Source organism: Vulpes vulpes, chromosome 13 (assembly GCF_048418805.1).
Source record: "Vulpes vulpes isolate BD-2025 chromosome 13, VulVul3, whole genome shotgun sequence".
Classification (NCBI taxonomy): domain Eukaryota; kingdom Metazoa; phylum Chordata; class Mammalia; order Carnivora; family Canidae; genus Vulpes; species Vulpes vulpes.
Genome location: NC_132792.1, coordinates 142,027,903 through 142,045,641, shown reverse-complemented (window position 1 = coordinate 142,045,641; position 17,739 = coordinate 142,027,903). Strand labels below are relative to the sequence as shown.

General features: G+C 38.9%; 2 protein-coding genes across 17 annotated transcripts in view; one reads left to right on the top strand and one right to left on the bottom strand.

The window, feature by feature from the left end:
- The window catches only part of TRMT1L (tRNA methyltransferase 1L), a 36,331-nt gene extending 19,178 nt beyond the window's left edge, over positions 1 to 17,153 (bottom strand). The window contains exons 1-9 of the mRNA XM_026001199.2: positions 15,895 to 17,153; positions 10,852 to 10,962; positions 9,428 to 9,541; positions 6,715 to 6,779; positions 5,100 to 5,229; positions 3,583 to 3,706; positions 2,784 to 2,863; positions 757 to 1,006; positions 152 to 364 (exon numbers count right to left, since the gene is read on the bottom strand). Coding sequence (XP_025856984.2) covers positions 152 to 364; positions 757 to 1,006; positions 2,784 to 2,863; positions 3,583 to 3,706; positions 5,100 to 5,229; positions 6,715 to 6,779; positions 9,428 to 9,541; positions 10,852 to 10,962; positions 15,895 to 16,135 — 1,328 coding nt within the window. The 5' untranslated portion in view covers positions 16,136 to 17,153. The remainder of the gene's footprint in view (positions 1 to 151; positions 365 to 756; positions 1,007 to 2,783; positions 2,864 to 3,582; positions 3,707 to 5,099; positions 5,230 to 6,714; positions 6,780 to 9,427; positions 9,542 to 10,851; positions 10,963 to 15,894) is intronic.
- Positions 16,520 to 17,739, top strand: part of SWT1 (SWT1 RNA endoribonuclease homolog) — a 93,066-nt gene continuing 91,846 nt past the window's right edge. For 8 of the 16 annotated variants that reach the window (XR_011996361.1, XR_011996357.1, XR_011996362.1 and 5 more), the window contains exon 1: positions 16,551 to 16,724. The gene's annotated coding sequence lies outside the window, so the exon portion shown is untranslated. Of the gene's footprint in view, positions 16,725 to 17,739 lie in introns of all 16 variants that reach the window. The other 8 variants (XM_072733168.1, XM_072733166.1, XM_072733164.1 and 5 more) reach the window with 7 other exon arrangements.

Below are 17,739 nucleotides of genomic sequence, written 5' to 3'. Positions count from 1 at the left end.
ACCCCAAGATTATCAAACAAATCAAGATTATGGACATGAATACAGAAATTTGTTCTTTGTGCATATTTTGAAAAATGAGATTGGTACTTTTTATAATATTATCTCTATCATATACCAAAACATACTAGGTACGTTGCTGTCAATCTGGTACCTTGCCACTGCAGCTACAACAATTCTGGCTGCTAGTTCCTTGTAATATTCAGTTCGGACGATGTTACAGCCATAGTGACGTCGGGCAACATGTTGTGCCTTGGCATATAAAGAACTGATATCTGTAGAAGTCACTGATACTATGCCAAGGTTTCTTATATTTCTGAATGCAGAATCTAGGTAGTTCACTGATGTTCCAAAAGGGTCTAGGTGTCTAAAATCAGAAAGAATACAGATATATTTTAAAATCATATTAGTAATCAAAATGATACCATACCATTGTCATTATATGTAATGATAAAATTCCATGGATTCAAAAGTACTTTACGAATATATTTTAAGTATATAAATCTATTTTAAATTAAGTAACAAAATGATCATGTGATACGTTAGACATATAAAGATGAAATCAGGCTTAGAGGAAAATTGTCATGCCCAGGAATTTCATTTTAAATGCTAGGAAATGTTCTTACTGCATTCCTTAGGCCAATGGAAAAAACTATATTAATTTAAATAAATAAACAACAGTCTTTATTTTTAACCCTTCCCCCACAAAAATAATCCAGGACCATTTAGACAGTGACATAGCAAGTTTCTTTCACTTACATGAAATCAAAAGATCTCAAATGCATCAGTACATTGGCATCCATTTTGGTCACCTTAATATTACCAAGGTTTTCTTCTCCTTCTTTAAGAATATCATCACTTTCTTCTTCTTCCTTACTGTCCACTACCACTTTCAATTTGTTTAAATGGCAGTTTTCCTGAATCAGTGTCACAGAGTTCTCATTCAAGTCATTAATTGTAACCTTAACTGCACTTCCAAGATGTTTTGCCCACTGTAATCCCATTATTCCTTAGGAGAAATGTGAAGGAAAATGAATTTTAAATTACAGTAATTAAAGAATAAAAATAGTATAATAATAATATTACTTTATAAAAACACCAAATTGTTTCCAAATCTTAGTATTTTCATAAATAATTCTTTTTCTACTTTCTCACTTCAAAACCTACAAAGAAAAGTTACCACACACACATATACACACAAAGTGTCTAACAGATTTTCATTAATATTTCTTCTAAAACTTTCCCATAGGGCAGCCCGGGTGGCTCAGCGGTTTAGCGCCACCTTCAGCCCAGCCTGATCCTGGAGACCTGGGATCGAGTCCCATGTCGGGCTCCCTGCATGGAGCCTGCTTCTCTCTCTGCCTGTGTCTCTGAGCCGCCCCCATCCGCCCCCCCCCCCCCCCCCCGCTCTCTCTCTCTGTGTCTCTCATGAATAAATAATAAAATCTTAAAAAAATAAATAAAACTTTCCCATAACCTCTATTCAAATAAAGTAACCATGTTTGTTATTTCAGGGAATGGATTTTCTTTTTTTTTACATCTCTTACAATGGAACACTTTTCACGCAAAATCTTACAGAGAAACCCACTATACAATGTGAGTAAGAGTGGAGTTACTCTGCTTGGGGGATGGGAAGTTGGAACTCCTTCCACTGAAGTTTACCTAATGCATCAAAATATGAAAACAACTTTAGTGGACCAACATTTCTCAAACATTGCACAACAGCACCATTGTGAATTAACAGAACTTTGTATGTAAGCAAATGATCAAGAATCCAGACCAAGATGGCCTCTTCTCACAGGCTCTCTATACTTATTGGATTAGTGCCATAAGGGACATTCATTACAATATAGGTGATGGCGCTACAGGCCCAGCTACTGTGGATTAGGAAGCCCTCTATGTACCAAGAGTATTGACTGTCTTCTCTACCCATGTGTCTCATAAATGTAGTATTTAACATCTACTACATGCCATGGTCTTTATGAATTTTTTTAGGTTCCCATAACAAGCCTGTGAAATAAGTTCTAATACTCCCATCTTAGAGATGGGGAAGCATGCAAACTTACTGCCATGAACTGATATAAGTTTACAAAGGAACATTAAAGAGGGGATCCCTGGGTGGCTCAGAGGTTTAGCGCCTGCCTTTGGCCCAGGGCCTGATCCTGGAGTCCTGGGATCGAGTCCCGCATCGGGCTCCCTGCATGGAGTCCGCTTCTCCCTCTGCCTGTGTCTCTACCTCTCTCTCTCTAGGTCTATCGTGAATAAATAAAATCTTTAAAAAAAAAAAAAACAAAAAACAAAGGAACATTAAAGAAAGGACTGAAAAGCTCAGACATTAGGTTTAATGATTTCAGGTGAAAAAAGAGTAGTTCATTGCAGCATTATTTACAATAGCCAAGATATGGAAACAACCTAAGTGTCCACTGATGGATAAAGAAAATGTGACATACGTACACACACACACACACACACACACACACACACACACACACATGTCCAACAAAATACTACTCAGCCATAAAAGAGAAGGAAATGTGGGACGCCTGGGTGGCTCAGCGGTTAAACGTTTGCCTTCGGCTCAGGGCATGATCCAGGGATTGAGTTCCACATTGGGCTTTTGCATGTATTTGAAATTTTTAACAATAAAAATACTTACCTTGGATCTCTAATTTTTTATATCAAAATATCCTGCTATATAGAATATCCATATAAATTTTCTAAGAAAAGATACTGCATAAATTTGACAATTAAAGTGGGATTCTAAAAAAAAAAAAAGCATTATTTACCAGTGGCTCCAAAGGCATCTAGACATTCCAAAGGTTTTCGTTCCTCAGCCAAAGCAGCCAATGTACAGAATATTAGCTGCCTAGAAGAAAGTACAATAATCTGAAATAATTTTACTGTACCATGGCTTCATCACTGTAGATTTTATTTAAGAGTAGTGAGATGGGGTGTCTGGATGGCTCAGTTGGTTAAGTGTCTGACTCTTTATTTCTGCTCAGGTCATGATCTCAGAGTTTTAAAATCAAGTCCAGCATCTGGCTCCAGGCTCAGAGCTACATGCGAAGCCTGATTAAAATTCCCATTCCTTCTCCCTCTCCCTCTACCCCTACCCCCACCTTGTGCTCACACTCCCTCTCAAAAAAAAAGAAAAAAAAGAATAGTGAGAATCGGGGTTCCTATTTACTGTACAACCTGTTTTATTTTTATTTTTGTACAACCTGTTTTAAAAGAAGACCTAGTAACATATTCCTCACCTAGTAGTACAAGAACTAAATATTTGTGAAATTAAACTATCAATCTAATTGGGTTCTCTAAATAAGCATTCACCATGAATGATTTCATAAAACTTGCCCAGAAAAGCACCAGCCTGTTCATCAATTATATAAAGTTAGGCCTATTTGACTCTGAGAACGAAATTAATTTGGTAGAAAAGAAGAGAGAAAACAATCATTCTGAGAAAATACAAAAACATTTTCATTCTGTACGTAGTATTAAACTTCCCTATATTAGAACATAAAGATTGAGAAAGTTTATTTGTACTTGTTTGAAACATCCCATAACCTTTTTTCCAATTCATCTTACCGATTTAGTTTCATTTTGGGATTAAAATAGGAATCTGTTTTTTGAGGTATAGAGTAGTTAGGACAAACTTGTACATCTGTGTCTGTCTCTTTCAAAATTTCATTAGGTGGTTTTGCAGCAGAAGCTAAAAAGAAAAAAAAAGATTTCCAGTGAAATACAAAATATTTCTAAACATCTAAATCAATACACATTAAAGGAAATAACTTTATAATATTTTGTTAATGTAACCAATTGGGTAAATAACAAAAAAACCCCAAAACAATTGTAACAATTGGTAAATAACAAAAAAAACCCAAAACTGATTTATTCAGTAGTGTCTCTAGGAAACAGCAGCACTCAATTATTTGGGGAACTAAAGTTTATTAACTTAAAATCTTATCTGCCCAGAACATCAATATATCTGTATCATGAAACATAGTTAAGAACAATAAACCAAAAATAAAATCCTAATACCTTTAGTATTCATCAAACCCTACTAATATATCTTACTGTGATATAATGGTTATAAAATATAGTATCTCTGTTTCATTCCATTAGCCATCATGGAAGACTAAGAATCACTATACTTCCTGAATATGCTGGATTTCAGAACACTTCCTTATAACTATGATTTAAAATCACAAATTATATTCAGATGGGTATAAAGTAATGGGAAAAAAAAGATTCTACATTTAGTACACATTAGAATCATGTAGCTATCAACTCAAATGAAATACTACTATATTTGTGTGTATATTTTAAATATTTAAGGAACGAGACATATACTTCATATGTGGGAAAAAATAATCGAGATTCTTTATGTTTGGATTTCTTCATAACTTTATAATCAGAATGTTAAACTACACGGCAACCATATTTCCCTTTTTACAATGCCAAATCATAGTAATATTCCCTGGTGTTGTATTTTATATTCTCCTACATCTACCAAAGTGGCATGTGACATCCCTCACAATATCAGCCTTTTCTCAAACCAGATTCCAGGAGAAAATGAAGCTCTATAGAAAATTATTTGTGACTATTTTTTTCAATTCTTGAAAAAGGAACATAGTACCATTCTAGATGTATGTAAGAGAAGTTAATTCATTACATACAATGGATGCCTTAGGGCATGAGGTCTTAATTCTTAAGAAGGGCTTCCTCGGTAATAACAAGCTATTAATAACCTGGTATCACTTCAGGATAGTAAATGGTCTTTATATAATTCTACCTCCTTTTTCCAATGTTTTTCAACAGTAAGTATAACACAGTTATCTATAATCTCTTATTAAGATATCCATATTTACTTTAGCATCAATCCATTTTTTATACTCGCATTAAATGTATTTGTTAAACTGAGGAAAGTTAAATGTTGGGAGTCTCACAGAAGAAAAACGAAACCTGAAATAATGGATTAACACAGTTAAAACTAAGTGACTTGGTTAAGTTGCTATATTTTATCTACCTGATATCTGAAAATAACTGGATCATTGTTTAAAGATTTACTTATCAACATATGTTAATGAGATTGCTCAACTCACCAGCAATATACCTGGATTTCGTCTCTCCTTTATTCACATGTCGCCTAACGTGTCCCAGCATATCCGTCCTTCTGGTGATTGTTGCTGAACAAATGATACAATGATAATGGGCGCCCATTTTACTGGATATCTATCAAACAGAGTATTTAATTTAAATGTACAGATATGTTACTAAGACAATAAAATAGAAGCTTATTTAAGACTGCAAGTTTAATTCCGTTAGTGTGTCTTGGTTGTATAATGGAATAGAAAATAGAATTAATATCGCCATGGGACTTTGAAGCGATCTTTACTTCCTTACCTATATACTTATATGTGCTTTTTATTTACTTTATAATAACTACAACTTTAATTTTTCCCATTCTAGTCAGCAAATAACGGTACCTTATTTTCTTTTATTTTTTTTGTACCTTATTTTCTATAAGTAGCACTTATGAATGGCATAAAATTAGCAGTGCTGTGTTAGTAGATGTTTAATAATTGTTCTCCAGGAAAATAAAGCTCTGATTTGTAGTATTTGCAGTTTTCTGTGTTATGTATATTCTACCATGGCCAACCTCAAACTATAATCATGACAGATTTCAAGCTACTGATTGATGTCACATTGCTAAATGTGAATTTGGGAAGAGATGTATAATATCCTAGATAGCATGGCTACCATCCAGATCTAATATACACAAAGAATGTAGACAATAGTAAAATAGATAATAAGAAGTAATGAGATTTGAGTATTCATTATCTTGGTTGGTAACATAACTTATTCACTTTAAAGTTTATATAATTTTTAATGATGGCCATATTTAACAGCTAGCTTTCAAGCCTTCTAGAAATTTGAGCTAGTTTCAGCATACCATTGAAAGTTAGAAATGTAATAAAAAGTCTAACAGTCCATATGAAAAATTTTCACTTTATAGTTTCTCATTTAGCTGAGAATAAAAAGACTACTCCAATGGCTTTTTCCTATTTTTGATGCCTTTTAGCCTTAGAATTTCTACTTCCTATTTACTTGGGGTCAAATAGCAAGCAGAGAAAAGTTGACAACATTGCCAACCCTGGATAGGGTTGATGGACCAAGCATTGTCCTGATTATTGCTTAAGAAATGTTTGGATTTCTTTCTCCCACCACTTTGCTCTTTTTAGTGACCTGAAAAAAATTAATAATGAGGACTTATTCAGCTACTATGCATTCAGAATAGTATCACTAAAAAATATTTTGTAATTTGTATTCCCCCAAAGTTAAATGCATCCTAAAAATGAACATAGTACTTTTAAAGAATTATTAAGATTTCAGGATGTTTCTTGAGTCCGTTCTTTGACAAATTAAAAGAAAGGGCGTATTAATCACAAGTGGCGCCTGAGTGGCTGAGTCAGTCAAGCATCCAATTCTTGATTTTGGCTCAGGTCATGATCTCAGAGTCCTAGGTTAGGGTTAGCCCCATATCAGTTTCCCTGCTCAGTGGGGAGCCTGCTTCTCCCTCTCCCTTTCCCCCTTCCCTCCTGCCATGTTTCTTGCTCTCTCTCTCTCTCTCAGATAAAATCTTAAGAAAAAAAAAAAAAAAGATTGTGCTTTCTTTAAAGAGAGCTAAATTTAAAAATAAATCTAACATCTGATTACCTGTTCTCCAATAATGTTTGGTTTCACTGGTCGACAAGGTAAGTGACAGATGCACATCCTGTAACCTAAAGTGAAGAATGGCTGGTTGTCATATCACTGTTCATTAAATATTCAATTATCATTAAAATTATTAGTAAATTTTATTTTATAAGAATAACTGGGATTCTTCTTAAAAGATCATAACCTATTTGAATGAGACTGCCTTAGTTTTACATATTTGTTATGTAACATATAGTACAAAAACAAATATATGAGATCCAGATTTAAATTTTGGTTCTGTATTATCTTGGATTGGTCATTTAGCTTCTTTGGGATTCAATTTTATCAGCTATTCTCTGACATTTTGACTTTTTCTTAGCTTCATACTACATTTACCATTACACAGCCTCTTTATGATATGGTACTTAGTTCTCTCCTCCCATCCTCCTTAATCTTCTTCATAGGTCTCTTCCCTCTCTTCCACCCTAAAAGGTAAGAGTTTCTGTAAGCTTGATCTGCTACATGACTCCCCACCACACCCCCTTTTTTCCTTGGAAACCTTAATGCCTTTTATGGTTGCAACTATCTCCTCTGGGAGAAGGAATTCCAAATTCTAACTCTAGATACTAACTCCTTCCTGAGGGCTAGATCTCTATCTCTAATTGCCTATTGAGGATATATGACTGATTATCAGGTCAGCATTTCAAAATCTACTGCCAAGGACTAAATATATCATTTCCTCTTGAACCAGGTCTCTTTTTCACTTTTTAAATCAATGATAATGCCTTCTAGTTGTCTTAACTCTAAATGATCTCTAACTCTTTTCTTCTCATATCCTGCATCTGTTTCTCTTACTTGTTCTTATGGAAGTATCTCAGGACTCAGCAACTTTTTTTCCACTGATATGTACTCCTATGGTTATCCCACGCAGTCGTTTGGCTTTAAATACCATTTATATTCTGACAATTCCCAAACATACATATCTAGCCCAAACCTTTTCCCCAAACTCAAGATTCGTATCTAGACAGGCTACTTGACATCTCCAGGAGATGCATCTAAACCTTTGCATGTCTAAATCTGCAGGTTTGGCCTTCTCCCCCAGCCCTGGTCTCCATTCAGTAAAGGATACCACTATTTTTATAGTTGCTCAAATCTCAAGCCCAAGCATTGTTCACTTTTTTCTCCTCACATCTCACTTCTTCTATTCCTTCAGCAGGTCTTGCTGCTTCTGTCTTAAACATATTTGCCAACTTCTTTGAGACCTGCTTACTAAGACAAAAGCTATGACACTCACTTATCTACCAGATCAGATCACAACCATGTGAAAAAACCCAACAACTTAATATACTTAAGAAAGTAAAGAAATGCCATGAGCCATTTAAGAGCTGAGAAAAACTTGGAAGACAAAGACTAAACCTAAAGGTTAAATAATAGCTTAAATAAAAAATACAGAAAATAACTTTTTAACTGAGACTTTTCTTTTTTGATAAAAAGTCAACATGATTTACTATATATTCTTGTAAATAATTAAACATAAAAGACAAGATGGCCTCTGATTTAGTCACTAATTCCCTCCCTTTTCCCTAAGTAACTAGTAATAAACTTTTTTTTTTTAGGGCTTTTTTTGGGAGATATTTTTTATTTTTACCTAAATGTAACATAAAATCTTACACGCTGTTTAATAGCAGTTTATCAATAGCAGTTTATCATGGAAATAGCAGTTTATCATGTTTATCATGGAAATATCAGTTTATCAGTTTATCATGGAAAGCCTTCCGAGTAAGCTAGTATGGATCTAATACATACTCTTTACAATGATGGTGTAATATTTATCGGTATGTATGTACCATAATATATACCATAATATATTCAACCATCCCTTTTTTATTTTAGTTTTAAGTTTTTGTCACTAAGTACATGCTGCAGTGAATATTCTTGTACATCTCTCCCTATCTATCGATTCTTTTACTCCCAAAAGAAGGAGTGCCTGGTGGATAGATATGTATATTTTAAATTTTAAAAATGTTACCAGATTTCTTTCCAAAAATGCTATCATAATTCACATAACTCACTCTTAGAATCTAATAATAATTCATTATATCTAGGAAGTCTTTTTTAACTTGGTAAGATCTCATTTTTTATCCTTTAATTTTATTCTTGATGAGGCCTCTTGGTAAATTTAGTCGCCCAAGTTGTGTCATTTTTGTCACTATTATAATTGGTATCTTTTTACTAATTTCCATTTATCTAAAGAAAGGCTATGATTTCAAATATCTATCTTATAGCCCACTATTTTTAACTCTAGTCTTTTTAAGCCATCAGCAGAAAAAAGATGGGTCTTCTCCAATATTCATACCACATATTTTATTTTGTTTTGCATTTATTACACTTTCAAAATTATGTGTCAAATGGTAGTTGTTCTAACATAAAAGGAAAAGTCTAACTTTTTAAAACACAGTTCAAAAAGTTATGGGGACTCCCCCCACCCCAGGACCAAGCAAAGTACCCAGTATAGAAGAGACGCTTATTAAATATTTGCTAAACTAAACTACACTTGCAATATATATCTATTGCCTAGAGTTACATGGTCTTTTATTTAAAAACACATTAAAAGAAGGGCATTAAATCCCTAATAATTTTAAATGGAAAATACCTGATTATGCTCACAATAAGATTCCAAAACTTCTATCAAATCTTGACTCATTTACTTTTTAGTAAGCACAAAAATACTAACCTTCAAATTCAACTGAGACTTTCCAGTGTAAATTTTGAAGGTGACGACGAAGCTTATGGCTATTACAAGCTCTGAATTTTTCCTTAGGACACAATGGACAAGACTGTTTGTTTCCTGACAAAAAAAAAAAAAAAAGAAAAGAAAAAAAGAACAAATAAAGCACAAAATAGACTAGCTATTAATGCCTTGATTTAGCTACAAAATAATAACAGGGGACTCCCTCCACCCAACACATACACTTCTCAGATAATGTCTACGTTAACATTAGGGAGAGTCATCTCTACCTCAACAGGTAGTTAATAATCAGCACATGGTCAGTGATTGATTTTTTACCCTAAAATTCTCCTCTCTGGGGCTGGCTGATATCCTTGTTACCACTAGGAACAGAGAAAATGGGAAAGTGATAAACTACATGATGTCCCTCCAGGCAAAATGCCTGCCAGAGAGAGCATCACTATGTACTTTGGACAGGAGAGAGGGCAACACTTGTCATATGCCCATAGAGGCAGGAGCTGGGCAGACAGTGTAAATTTCTGCTGTGGCATTCTACTCTGGCAACAACAAAAACAACATGTGGAGTAAGAAAAATGTAAGGAGTGAAAGGAGTAAACAGGATCCAAAATAACTGCTATTCTGGGACAGGGAGCATGGTTAGAACCACTGTATCCTCTCAGTGAATTTCTAAGTTCTTCCTTATTAATGAAAAGATTATGGATTATAAAAATAGAAGTCTTATTTAATTAGCAATGTAATATATCTCAAATAAAAACTCTGATAGTAACAAAAAATTAAAGTCTCAAACTCAGGTTTATTTTTATTTATTTATTTTTCAAACTCAGGTTTAGAGCAATAAAAATAAACAGAAATAATCAGCAACTCAATTTTTAATCTAACAAATATCTTTCACATACAGCACACTGCAAGTATCATCAAAATAATTTTCCAATATACTCTGCCTACTTCAAAACACCATAAAGCGATATTGAGGAGGGAATTCAAGCACTAAGGATGGCAAAGCAGAAAGAGAGGAGCTTGAGGCCCTGATAGCAATGAGGAAATCTTGTACCAGCCCAAAACTGCCCACCTTGGGACTTCTTTTACGTGAAAGGATATAAGCCTTTGTATTATAAAAGGCACTGTTTTTTCGGATTTCTGTTACTCATAGCCAAACGCAATTCCTAACTTATAGAATACACAGTACTCATATATCCATGAAATTGTAACTTCCTTGAGGAACTGTGAAACAACTTATCACCACAGCACCCATGCAGGTAGAAGGCTACCGGTTTCCTGAATGAAAAACGTATTATTGCTCTAGTTCAGTGGCAATAAACAAGTCTATTCTCAGCAAATTTTCATGAGTTGAAAGATGAAAAACCATTAGAAATTAAAGGAAAAAAAAAACCCTCAAAATATGTAAATACCTGCATCAAGACTCTCTGATTTCAATGAACTGGCAGAGTCAAAATCTCCTTCAGTTACGAAGGCTAACTTCTCGAGATCAGCAAGCTGCCTCTGGATTGAGATGTGTCTCTCTGAAAGGAAATTTTAAGAGTTAGAAAATTATGTTTTAACAATCTGAATTCCAGTTCCATTTTTATTTGGTCACGTCACAGAGACTCCTCCACTTTTATTTCCTATAGTATGGTGCCCTGGTGTCTAGATGGGGAATACTGCTGCAATTCTGCTTATAAAATGACAAGCGTTTCTCAGAATGCAAAAAGTTGGAGGCAAAGCTCCACTGTGTAACTTCACACCTTTAAACCTTTTATTCAATAGAATGCTCCAAAAATGTTTTTACTCTTTTTAAAATGGTAAAGCAAGAAACAAGAGCCACACTTCCTATCTTTAAAGAATTTTCAACTAGGTGGGAGAGATGCTGATATGTTACCTACTTAGTGTAACACAAGGCAGGATGAAATGAATAACGGGTAAAGTAATATGATGTGGGCATACAGGAGGAAGAATTAATTCCAACAAATGCCTTTGGGAATGTCTTCACTGAAGGAGTGGCATTTGACTGAGATGTAAGGTATGAACAGAATTTCAATAAGCAGAGATTTGGTGGCTGGCCTGACAAGCTGAAGTAACCTCATGAACAAAGGCAACGGTGTAAAAAAAAAAATACAGCCATCTCTGTCCCACACCTGGCTGGAATGTAGAATGTTTGGAGAATGGAGTTAGTAGAAGAACAAGCAGCCAAAAATGTACAGATCATGGAAGGCTTAAGTTCTATGCAAGTTAGTCTGGACTGTCCTCTTCAGGCAATGTGAAGTCTTTGCAGGTTTTTCAGGGAGTGAATGATACGATCTAAATGCATTTCAGGAGGTTATCTCTGGGCGTAGAACCCAACAAAGATCAGTAACTGAGGTGAGAAGTTAGTAATGGAAAGGTACGGAACAGATGGCTTAAAATAAATAAAAAAGCAAAGAACTTTGGGTGTGAGAAATAACCATGAATGAAGAGTACGTTCAAGAATGATTCTAAAATTTTAAGTTTATGTGGTTAAGAATAAAGGTACTGGGGCATCCTGGGTGGCTCAGCAGTTTAGCGCCTGCCTTTGGCCCGGGTTGTTATCCTGGAGTCCCGGGATTGAGTCCCACGTGCTCCCTGCATGGAGCCTGCTTCTCCCTTTGCCTGTGTCTCTGACTCTCTCAAGAATAAATAAAATCTTAAAAAAAAAAAAAAAAAAAAGAATAAAGGAACTATTAATCAATAAAGGAAGAGGAAAACGTTTTTGGCAGAAAAGAAGAGGAAAGGAGAAAAGGGAGTTTAGTTTTTGACATAAAGTGTGTTTGATGTACAAACGGTATTCACACTCAAGTTCAGTAAGCAGTTGAGTTGTTTCTGGAGTTCAGGAGGGATATAAATTGTAAATACACGTTAGGTGAAACTATAAGCTGAAGAAGGCCTAAGGTAAAAATATTGTGAAAAAAGAAAACAGCCAAAATCCAGTCCCAGTAACATATTTTTAGGTTTCTCCAACATTACACATTCTTCAAATGACATATGTGTAAACTTTGGAATATATGAATAAATCTTCCCAAAGTATATTTAGTACATTCTCGAGTATGTACAAGGGGCATGCATTCCCCAATGCCACTGAACCCACTACTGGCTAATATAAATGGTTATAATTCGGAAGTGATGTATAGAGGGCTGTAGGTAATGAAGAGACACTAGGGAAATATAATCAGGAGGGTAGATTCAAAAATAGTAAACAGTAAGGAGAATCAAGATAAGGCAGAGGCCAAAGGAAAAGAGAATGTAAAAGACAACTGTTCAACACTATCACAAACAGTAGTAGAAATCAACAACAACAACAAAAAACTACTGGATTTAGTATTTAGCTGGTCTCTAGTGACCTTTAAGAAAAAAGGTTCAGTGAGGTGTTCTAGAATACAAACGGGATTGGAAGAAGAAATAAAGTATAGAAAAGTACATAGATTTATTTCAAAAAGTGTGGTAGTACAAAAAAGGAGATAGATGGGATTGTAGCTTGCTTTTTCTTTCTTTTTAAGGACAGAGAGACTTGAATATGTGTATCCCAAAGGAGAATAATGGTTTACAAAATAGGAGCTTGAATATACAAATACAAGACTTAGGAGCTGAAAACTGGCAGGAAAAGATCCCCAACGGGAGAGGAGATGGTAAACCACAGGGCTCTCTACTACTCATTATACAATTAGGTTATACAGTTTAGAACCTTAAGCCCTTTAAGTTCCTTCCTTGGCATTGTTACCTTCCTGCCTATTCCTCTCCAAGCTTCACTCCCAGTTCCTTTTTTTTCACCCTTTTGTATAATTTGTGTCCTTGTCTCCCCCCACAAATAAACAGGACAGCAGGGGGTATGCCTCCCTCATTTTTGCAATGGCTAAGCGCCTAGTGCAGTATCTTGCACACAGCAGGCACTATGTTTTGTTAAATATTTTTAAAAATCATTACTCTTTTTGGTGCAGTAGCACCCTGAGTCAATATTTTTGGAATTCAATTCAGCACTATCAGACATTCCTACTCAAATTTATTAAAAGACAAATCTTTACCTCATTTTTATTATTTTTATTTTTTTAAAGATTATTTATTTATTTATTCATAGAGAGACAGAGAGAGAGGCAGAGACACAGCTGGAGAAGCAGGCTCCATGCAGGGAGCCTGACGTGGGACTCGATCCTGGGTCTCCAGGATCACGCCCTAGGCTGCAGGCGGCGCTAAACCGCTGCGCCATCAGGGTTGCCCTTTACCTCATTTTTAAATGAGAAATACAAAGAGCAACAAATCCTACTGGTTAACTTGTTTTACGAGGTATATTGTTCAAATGACTTTATAATGAGATGAAAGTTGTATGAATAGGCAAAATTTTTCCCATATGACCAAAAACTTAATTGCTAGGTGAGACCATAAGATTCAGGCAATAAATCCACACGTACAAATCAGTCCTTTCAATTTGCAATCATAAGGCTTTTGGCTTCCAAAGTTCAAAGGTCTGTGTATGTGAAATTATATAGTACTATATAAACCTGTGCTTATGGAAATCATTCTAAGTCGTACAAAATAAGAGACAGGGGCCTGCTAAGTCACAAGAGAACAATGAAAATCCTGTGGCCCACTATTAAAACTCTCAAAGATCTGTCTAAAGATTCATGATATGCCCATGTGTGTATACCTCTCAAATCAGTTTCTGGTTCAGATAATAGATATCAGACAATCTGTACTTAAACTTTTTGTAATACACTAATAATTCTGAAGTCAATAGCAAACCTCTTGTTAAATCAGATGAATCCAAGATACTAGGAGGCTCTTTTACAACTTCTGCTTTTTCCTCATTTTTCTGTTCTGTTTCAGATATGACATCTTCACCTTGCCTAGTAAAGACTGATTTCAAAGAACTAACTAGACCATATATAACTTTTAAAATGTGATTAACATATATTTCTAATGCATTTCAGATTTCTCAATCATTACACATTTGTCCCAGGAATGCATTTTTCTGGTTTCTCAAACATCATACATCCTTCGAATCACATACTTCTAAATCTTCTCAAATTATGTTTAACATTCTTTCTGGTGGGGGAGGTGGAGAAAGCATGCATTCCCTAAAGCTGGTGGACCAATTCTGATTCATATAAACAAACCCGATCTAGAGGTGAGGAAGGGAGGCGTGTGCCACTCCTCCTCACTGTAGTTTTGCAGGTACAAGCTCCGATCTGAGGGTCCCACCTTAGGCACGCTGTCTTTGCCTTTTCTGTGATCACCTCTACTTTTTAACCTACTATAACAATTTTTAGGTGGCTTTAAAAATCGCAAAATAACTCTAGTCGATTACAACCACCCAGTGTTGTATAGATATTAACCTCGCAACTGTCCTGGAAGTAGGAAAGAAAATGAATTAATGTATTTTGTTAGAATTCAGAAAGAGCCTAAGGGACAACTCACGGACCACAAAACAATTAAAAAAAAAAAAAAACTTGCTTAGACTTTACATTTAAAAGTGTTCAGAAGATTCTTACGTGTTACTCTTTATGGTCCTAATAAATCACCACTTAGAAAACATGCACAGGTTAGCACAATAACACGGGCTATTAATTTTCGACAGTTCACTTCTGATGGAACGGACTACAAAACCCAGTTGGTATTTCTGACTGAGGGAAGGCATCCACAACGTAATCGACCCTTTCTTAAACTACCTTATCAGCCTCAAATTCTTTTTGAGAAACCAAGCTGCTAAAGAAAATCAAATGCTTCGAAACCCATGTACTGGTGCCTACGGGGCCCAGAAGCCAGTTGATGGATAGCAATGGCTCCTCAATCTTGGCAGCTGGGCTCTACTACAGTAAGCGGGGTGCCTCGGTCACCGTGTCACATTCCGAAGGACTTAGCGAACGGTGGCAGACGGGCCTGGGAGGGAAACTACCAAATTATTATTCCCCCCCGCCCCGCAGTTATAAAGATATAACATTTACTTGTATATTAAATTATCGTTTATTCGTCCCACAAACCATTAGCAGTGAAATTATATGCTAAGTTCGTGAGCAGTGAACCTTGTCTTACGGACTTTGAAATGTAACATACACATAATGAGAACCTCTACTTAAATTTACAGTCATGCACACACCAAATTAGGTGTTGACTGTTTTCGTAGAAAAAGACACCCCCCCCCCCCCCCCCCCCCCCCCCGTTTAACGAAGAAGCCCTCGACCTCATCATTTCCATTTATCTGCAGCGCTCCTGGCCCTCCCCAGATCCGTCACCATGAGGTCCCCGAGGGGCGTGGAGATGCCCTCACCCACTCTGCACCCGCTTGACCCACGACACGGGTCCCCCCTTCCTCCCCCGCCCCCCATCCCTAAACCTGCCTCCCCCGCCCCCCATAAAAGCCATCCCAGGGAAGAAGGGCCTCCCCTACTCCCCGGCAAGGCGCACTTTCTCGCTTCTGTGGCGGCAGAAAGATCTAGGCCTCCTGCACTTACTGCTTTCCGCCTCGTCAGGGGCAGAGGCTAGGGACGGGGACAGGGCCGGAGCCTGGGCCAGGGCGGGGGCTGGGGCTGCAGCCGAGGCCGGAGTCGGAGCCGAGGCCGGGGCCGAATCCGGGGCCGGAGCTGGGACCCGAGCCGAGTCCGGGGCCGGGGTCGGGGTCGGGACCTGGACCTGGGCCACCTCCACCTCCTCCTTCTCCGGGGGCAGCAGCTCCTCCTCCGCCATGTTCTCCATAGTTACCGCCTCCGTGCCAGGCCCGCCCGGGGACCTGCAGGGGCACACGGCGGGGTGAGAGAACTGGCGTGAGCGCCCACAGGGCTGGATCCCAGGAGTGGGAAAGCAAGTGGGAAGGGCTGGATGCGTGCAACAGACAAAAGATGAAGGACCAGTGACCAAATCCTGTCAGCAGAAAAATAAAAAGCCAGAGGCAGCGATTCGCGGTCCGGTCCGCTTCCCTCTCCCCGAGGCGTTACGACGCCACCACAGCCTGCGCAGAAACGTATCGGGGACCGCGTCCAATGAGGTAAGAGAGTTCCGCTTCCACGGTGCGTCCCCGTTCCAGCCGTCAACCAAGGAAGCGAATCGAGACTACAATACCCAGGGTGCAGCGCGCCACCTGGGGGTGGGGTGGGGCGGAGCCGGCGTTCCAAGCCCTCAGGAGGAAGTAAACGCAAAGCTAAACAAACGCTCGGAGCGTTCCAATAGTAGCCAGGGTCCGAGAGCCGGACTACATTTCCCAGCGGGCATCGGGTCCGGGCGGGGCGGGGCGGGGGACCCTTTTCCTTGGCCTGGGCCTCGGGAGCCGCCGCCGCTGCGGGCGCAGGTAAGGTAACTGGGGCGCTAGTTGACGTTTTGCCGAGCGGGTTCCCACCTGTCTGCCTCCGGGAGCGGAGCGGGGGGCGGCCAGCCGGTCGGAGGACTCCGGAGGCCCCTGGAGCCGGGGCGGGGCGGCTCTGTAGGCGGATCCGGGGTTGAGCCGGCTCCGTGAAGGGTGTGGTTCTGGCCGCTCTGCCTCTGGGCTGCGCCCGCTTGGTGTGTGCGGAGCCCGTGGGCCGCGGCGGCGTGCGAGCAGCTGACGAGCTTCCTAGCGAGGCCGGCTGATTCGGAATTGGGGTCTGCGCTTCCTTTCGCACCGTGACCCCAACGCTTCTCCTCCTGTCTCTATTTTGCTTTAGCCTCCGTGTTCCTGTTTTCGTCAGCGCCGTCCTGTGGTTGCAGGGGTCCTGTCCTGTAGGTGGGGAAGCGCGTGTGCGCGCGCACCTCACGCTTGGCCTTGGACTGGGTCACCCGGGCGCGTTGAGCCTTGCGGCACCTGTCTGATGCGATTCAGGTGCCCCACGGCATCCCCTTCCCACTCCCCTCGGGGGTCTCTTCCCTCTGCTCTCCACCTGCTTGAGGTTGAGCCTCGCGCAGCCAAGCCCGCCGGCGCCGGCAGAGGACAACTGAGTTTTCTGGGACTGGTCCGAATGTTCCAGGCATCAGGAAAGGAGAGGGAAGCCCCTGCAGGTCCGAGGAGGCTCACACCTCCGGTTGGGCTTTCCTGGCTAGTAAAGCTGGTACTTAACGCCTGCCTCTCTCATCGGTCTGTTTCCTAACTGTTTCCTACTTGTTTCCCAGGTTTGTTTTTTTAAGATTTTATTTACTTATTCAGGAGAGAGAGAGAGGCAGAGACACAGGCAGAGGGAGAAGCAGGCTCCACGCAGGGAGCCCGACGTGGGACTCGATCCCGGGACTCCGGGATCACGCCCTGGGCTGGAGGCAGGTGCTCAACCGCCGAGCCACCCAGGCGTCCCCATTATTTGGCACTTTGAAAGTGTAACAGAATTTAGTTGCTACCT